We start from the raw sequence: 6,216 nt of genomic DNA, 5'->3' as shown, positions 1-6,216 counted from the left end.
GGGTTTCTGAGGCAGTATCACTACGGAAGTAGATTGCCCCATCTTCCTTCTGAGGAGTGGCTTGTGGGTTTGAACCACCAACCTTCTGGTTATGCTGCCAGAGCTCCTATGTTTCTAATTAGCCTTCTTTAAGTGATGCATAGATACACACACCAGAAACCTACACACACATATTTTTACAAAATAGAGGTTAAATGTACAGATGTAACTTTTACTTTTGAATTAATACAGGTGAAAGTTTTATCCTTTTTCAGTGTGTGTTTGGTATTCTACCATATGGGTTTACCATTTCTTATTTATTTGATTCTTTAGTTTTAAATATTATAACTTTTAAAGTACATTTTATTCTATAGATAAGGGGGGGGAAGGTATCAGTGTATGGATTTAATATCATGCTTAGAATAAATTTGTGAACAGATATGGGAAGCTTCAGCCTAGAAACCCACCCAGCCTAACACTGGCTTTAGGATTCTACCCTCCTTCAGCCACTGTGATCTATCATTCATTGCTACTTTAGGGTCCAGTGACAATGACACAAGTATGGGAGCAATATGTATGTTGCTCTCTCTTTCATTGCTGCTCATCATTAACCTAAACTCTGTAAACCAGAAACTTGTATACAGAGTCTTCGAGGCCCCACTCATGCCTCTCTGGGTCTGAATGTTAAGGGGCAAATCTCCCTCCCCGCCTTTTTTTTTTTTTTAATTTATATATTATGATTTGGGTGAAAGTTTACAGAGCAAATTCACTTTTATTCTGCAAATCTTATAGGTTAGTGCATGCTCTTGTCAACATTACTGGCTGCCACCCTGATCTTTAAGGCTGTTTGAGTCTAGGTCTGAAGGAAGTTTTATGAAATAAGAGTCAGTATTTCCAATGAGCATGAATATTTGAGGTCCACAGCTTATCTCTCCCTGTTTCTTTCTGTTTAAGAATAGATTGCCTACTATCTTGTTGGATATAATTTGATATTTAATTGGCAAAATGGGGCTTATTCACATATCTCATTTTCAAGAGTCTCTGATTAATAATAATGGTGTAATAATAATGCTGACATAGCTCTTTTCATTACTTTGTATACTTGGCATAGTTCTTAAAACTTTACATGTATTCACTCATTTATTAATAATGAAATTATTATTAAAAATAATAAAAAAAAAGGTTAGTATATTTGCACCTGGCAGTAGTCATTTCCATGTTGTTAAATATTTATAGGCCACTTTGTTTTAGTATGTGCTTTACATTCATGGGGGGGGGCTTAGCTTTGCCACATAACTGTTCTTTTGTCATAGAAGTTATCATTCTAAGCAGAGGTGAAAATTGAGAGTCTTTAGCCAAAAAGATTCTGACATGTGTTGTAAAATTATATCCTGCATTACTGATAACCCAGAGAGATTCAATAAAAGGTTATAACCAGTTTGAGACTGAACGATAAAATGAATGGGAGTGAGGGGACAGCGGAAAATGAGGGGATGACACAAAATAAGCTGACCTTTTCTGGTCACAACTGTTCGTTGCAGGCTGACATTTATAGTCACCTAAATCTTCTGAGATTGTTCCTGTTGATATTACAGTAGAAGTAATAACTGCATCTCAGATTTAAATTTGTGTTATGACAGGGGAATATAGATTTGTTCAGTATGGGACCAGCATGTAATGGTCGAGGGCAGCTGACTAAGGGAGGATGATAGGCTATTTTCATTATTGCAGATTATTAGCTGGCAAATTTTAAGTTGTATCCGAAAGAGACACACATTATCTCTTTACCCGAGTCATTTATTTTCCTACAGGCTACATGTATGTATGGGATGTTTGGAGACGGGGTAAGAGTAGGAGAGCTGGAGATAAGTGGCTCAGCATGGGGAACCATTCTGAGTTGACTTTGCTCCTAAGAGGGTAGGGCTGAGCACCCAGGCCAGGGAGGGAGGGGGAGAAGGCTCGTGGCCTGGTCTCTGTTTTCTGTTCTCACTCTGTAATGCTTTATTAATCTGCCAGCATGGTATAAGAGAAGCGTCTTGGCCCATAGGAACAAATGTATTGTGTACCTGCTAGGTGCCAAACCCCCTGCTAGACCTTGAGGGTATGAAGATAAATATGACATGGTCCTTGTTCTTAAGCAGCTTATGATTTAGTAAGGAGACGGACAGCGCCATGAGGTATTTTCAGTACATTGTGGTGACTTGTACAACAGAGGGCTGTCAATAGCTTTCATTATTGCCAGAACTTGATTGTTTATTAGAAAATGCAATTAGTGAACTGTATATTTTTTGTATCTTTTAATGTTTGTGAAAGTATAAATGTGTTTTATTATATTAATATGGTATTTTTTTCTGCTTTTTTCCTTTTGATTCAAAGGTCTTACTCATACTTCATTGAAGTGTCCATGGATGAACTTGATTGGATCAGAGTGATTGATCATTCACAGTATCTGTGTCGTTCGTGGCAAAAATTATATTTTCCAGCCCGTGTCTGCAGGTTAGTTCTCATTGATAAGAAATGGTTTTGAGTTTTACATAAGGAGATTTGGACTTTGAGAAACAAACAGTTTTTTTTTGTTTGGCTACCAAACACATGCTAACTAAATAGGACGATATGGGTAATTATGGATCTTAATATTTAGAGTATATTTTGGAGCTATGTATGCAAAATGTTTTGTAGTGCTATGCGCCATATAATGTCCTTAAGGCAACGTTTGATCACATACATGTCTGTGAGGCTGAGAGAGGAGAGGCTTGCTTGGAAGGGTACCAGGAGGCAGAGCCAGCATCTAGTTTGAGGCTTGCCCAGAGGCAGCCATTTGCAGGTGCAAGTTTGCAAACCTCAAAGCTTTGGGTGCTGACAGAGAGCCAGAACAGCTTGTGTGGGGGTTGCTTTGGTACGTGTGTATCAAATATACACAAACATATGAACTCTGTGTAATATAGTGTTTATACAACATCCAAATCATATAATATCCTATTTCACAGAACTGTCATGGACCTTAAGCAATGCATAACAGTATTTATGTAGGAGACATGTAAATGAATATGAAGGAACAAGGAACAACACTTCAGCAGTAGATAAGCTTTTAAAACTCCATGTTATATATTGAAAACAATATATTGTTATTGTTAGAGAGGGGGTACATTCTTCCCATGAAAGCCATAGGAGATGTTTCTGGAGGCTTCCCTGGTAGTCTCTAGGATCAGTAGAGGATTTTTGGATGCCAGGATGCATGTTCGGATATCTGTGTTCTTTGCCTAGATCAACAGTTATTAAATGGGATTTGACAGAGGAAGTGTTTCAAGTGGGGTTGGGTTGGGGCTGGGGAGGCTGAGTTGTTGGGACTCGAAGGTTCACATCTTCCCTTTAACAAACCACTTCAGCTTTTATTTTTATAGATTATAGCCCCATCTAAGATTGTTTTTAAAAGTCATTGAAAAGTTACTGTTGTAATATTTCAGATTCTTTTTAACTTTGTTTCTGAAATTCTGCAAAACTTGTATGAATTAATGAATTTGGGAGTTGGGAAAGGTGGTTAAAGGCCCCTGAAATTCTGTTTTATTAGTTTTACCCCTAGATGCTGGCTTTTGCCTTTTTGCTTGTGTTTTGTGTCTTTGAGACCTGGTGGCGCTCAGTTCCTGTACTTCTTTCTCATGATTCCTGCAATGTTTTACCTGCAACTGTATATGACTTCTCTGACTTGACTTATATTCACTCTCATTCTGCTCACAGAGCAGCAACTCACAGGAGTCTCTGGAAATTATCCTCAGATATTCTTTCCCTTAAAGTCAAGAGATCGAAGACAGAAAGTGATTGGTTCATTTAGTCAGGTATGGCAGGAAAAGAGAGAAAGGGGTATAGCGGGTATAAACCAAGGAAAACTTGGAGCCGGTCCCTTGCCTAACCCTTCCTATCCTCAATCGTGGCCCCAGCTGACCTCCTACTGAAGCTGATTTGGAGCAGATGGGGATGCTGTACAGTATTTAGTCTCTTGGTCAGAAGTCCCTGTTATCCTTGTTGCATTAGTGATCTAACAGCCTAAGGGTGAATTCTTAACTCCCATAATACTTTTCATAAAAGCCTCTGGTACAGTAAAAAATGTTGCCTACATTTTTTTATTGGTATGACTGGACACAATATTGTTACCCAGGGATCCTCTTGTGTGAAAATGAAGAAAATCAATTTCATTTCCCCAAAGAGGAACTAAAGTGTCTTAGGTCTGGCGGTTGCTCTTTTATCAGAGGAATTTTGAATGAATTAAAATGAGAGACACAAGAAATTGAGTGAAGATTCTGTATCTCAGAGCTGCCTAGGGATACTGTGGAAGTGATAGAGGGGCCCCGACATGGGGGAGGAGATTGAGTCTGCATCGACTTGGGTTATTTACAGTTGTAGCAGATTAAAAAATAAGCAGTGTAACAACCAAAGTGTCTGATGTGGACGGGTGGACTGTGTGTTTGTATTTAATTTGAAACAATAAGAACATGGCTCCTAGAACAAATCACTGAAGATAATACCAGTGAGCACAGAGTTTCTGTGCTTTACTCACACAAAAACTCATTTATATATAGAGAGATGAGTGCCTGAAGTCATGGTGTCTGGTTTTTAGAAAATATACTTCCCCCTCTTTTACTAATGGACATTATTATTTATACTTCCCTTTTTCTTATTTTGTTTCCCCTTCCAGCCTTGGCTTTGTTATTGTAGCTCTGTATGTGTTATAGAGCCTGGCTTTATTCATGATGTTAGTTTTTGCCTCAGTGTAGCCAGCTCCTAACTTCAGTCTAGAAAAATTGAGGAAAGGGTGGTGGTAGAGATAGTGATGAACAAGAAAACTAAGGAGTCTGGATATCCACATTACTAAGACTTAAAAAAAAAAAAATTTATAACCACTTTAATTTATTGTATTAGTTATTATATTCCTTCATAAACTCTGCCTTTTGTAATAGGTTGGAATTTTAATAGCATTTTTATATCTGCCTAAGAATAAGTCTATATTGATTATCCAAGCGTGTCTTATACTTACTGGTTCTTATCTTCACAATCATTTACTGATTACCTAAGCAATGTTCGAAATACATTTCTTCCAGAAACTTCACTAGACACATATAAATTCTTTATTTCCTTAGCACGTAAGTGTTCAGTTTGCATTACATTAGATAATTTGCACGTTTGTATGTCACTTTTGTTCTTCAGTGTCCTTTTCATGTTTGTCTTACTTCTAATTCTAAAACTACAAGCTCCTGGAAGCAAGAAGTATGGATTCTAATCTTTTAGTATTCTTGTGTGATATTCAGGTTATAACCTTGTATGTAGTAGGTATTTTATAAATGTTAGGACAGGTTTTTGGTGTCAGAGGTGCTGATTGGGTAATTAAGAAAGAGATTGATTTAATGTTATTACATACATGTATTCATTGGTACTTTTTTTCAATGTACTTGTTAAAATGTATATAAGGACTGGGAAACTCTCTAGAGTGGGAAATGGTTCCATCCTATTTGCAAAGATTACTTTCTCTCCCTTTTTTCTTTAAGAAACTGAATTTTGAGGTTAATCCTGAAAGATAAGGCTGTCATTATTGATGACAACTTACATCTCATTCTCAGGAGATTCTCTATGAGTTGGGAATGTGACATTAACCAGCCCGCTCTCTGAGTTTAGGCTAAACTGCATGTAGGTCAGCATTGTATAGCAGAAAAACCATGGGCTGTGGAATGAGGCAGAACTCTTTTCAAAGCCTGGTTTCCTTCATGCTTGTGTTGAGATCTTAGGAAAGTTGTTTCTCTCTGAGCCCTTGTTGCTAGTAGAGGATAGGATATGGATAACAACACCCCCTTCATGAAGTGCTTGCTGTGTTAAATAACATTTCATGTATATGTATGTGTTACACACATACACACGCATATACACATATATGTTCACAAGTACTGAGCCCTGAGCCTGGCCCAAAGTTGAGACTCAGTAAGTAGTAGTTGTTTTTAATATTTTTCCTAGTTTCTGAGATTCTCAACTGGTATTTGACCTTCAGAGATAGTCATCTCTGCCTTCTTCTTTGGCCATGGTGGCTCTCACTATAGGGAAGTTGTCCTTCCCTTAGGAGCCTTTTCTTCTTGGTATGTCCCATGTTCCCAGTCTATTTATAGCAATTCAAAACATACCTAAAACATGTCTGTTTATCTTAATTTACTTTAATAACTCTCTGTCTTTAGATAGATAGATAGATAGATAGATAGA

The 6,216-nt window shown here is 37.5% G+C and overlaps 1 protein-coding gene across 1 annotated transcript in view; it reads left to right on the top strand.

The window, feature by feature from the left end:
- Nucleotides 1-6,216, top strand: part of BTBD9 (BTB domain containing 9) — a 549,273-nt gene that overhangs the window by 17,534 nt on the left and 525,523 nt on the right. Inside the window, exon 5 of the mRNA XM_007939418.2 lies at nt 2,356-2,475. Coding sequence (XP_007937609.1) covers nt 2,356-2,475 — 120 coding nt within the window. The remainder of the gene's footprint in view (nt 1-2,355; nt 2,476-6,216) is intronic.

Source organism: Orycteropus afer, unplaced genomic scaffold (assembly GCF_000298275.1).
Source record: "Orycteropus afer afer isolate SDZICR_OR568_19922 unplaced genomic scaffold, OryAfe1.0 scaffold00059, whole genome shotgun sequence".
In the NCBI taxonomy this organism is placed as follows: Eukaryota; Metazoa; Chordata; class Mammalia; order Tubulidentata; family Orycteropodidae; genus Orycteropus; species Orycteropus afer.
This window is presented reverse-complemented; position numbering and strand designations above follow the sequence as displayed.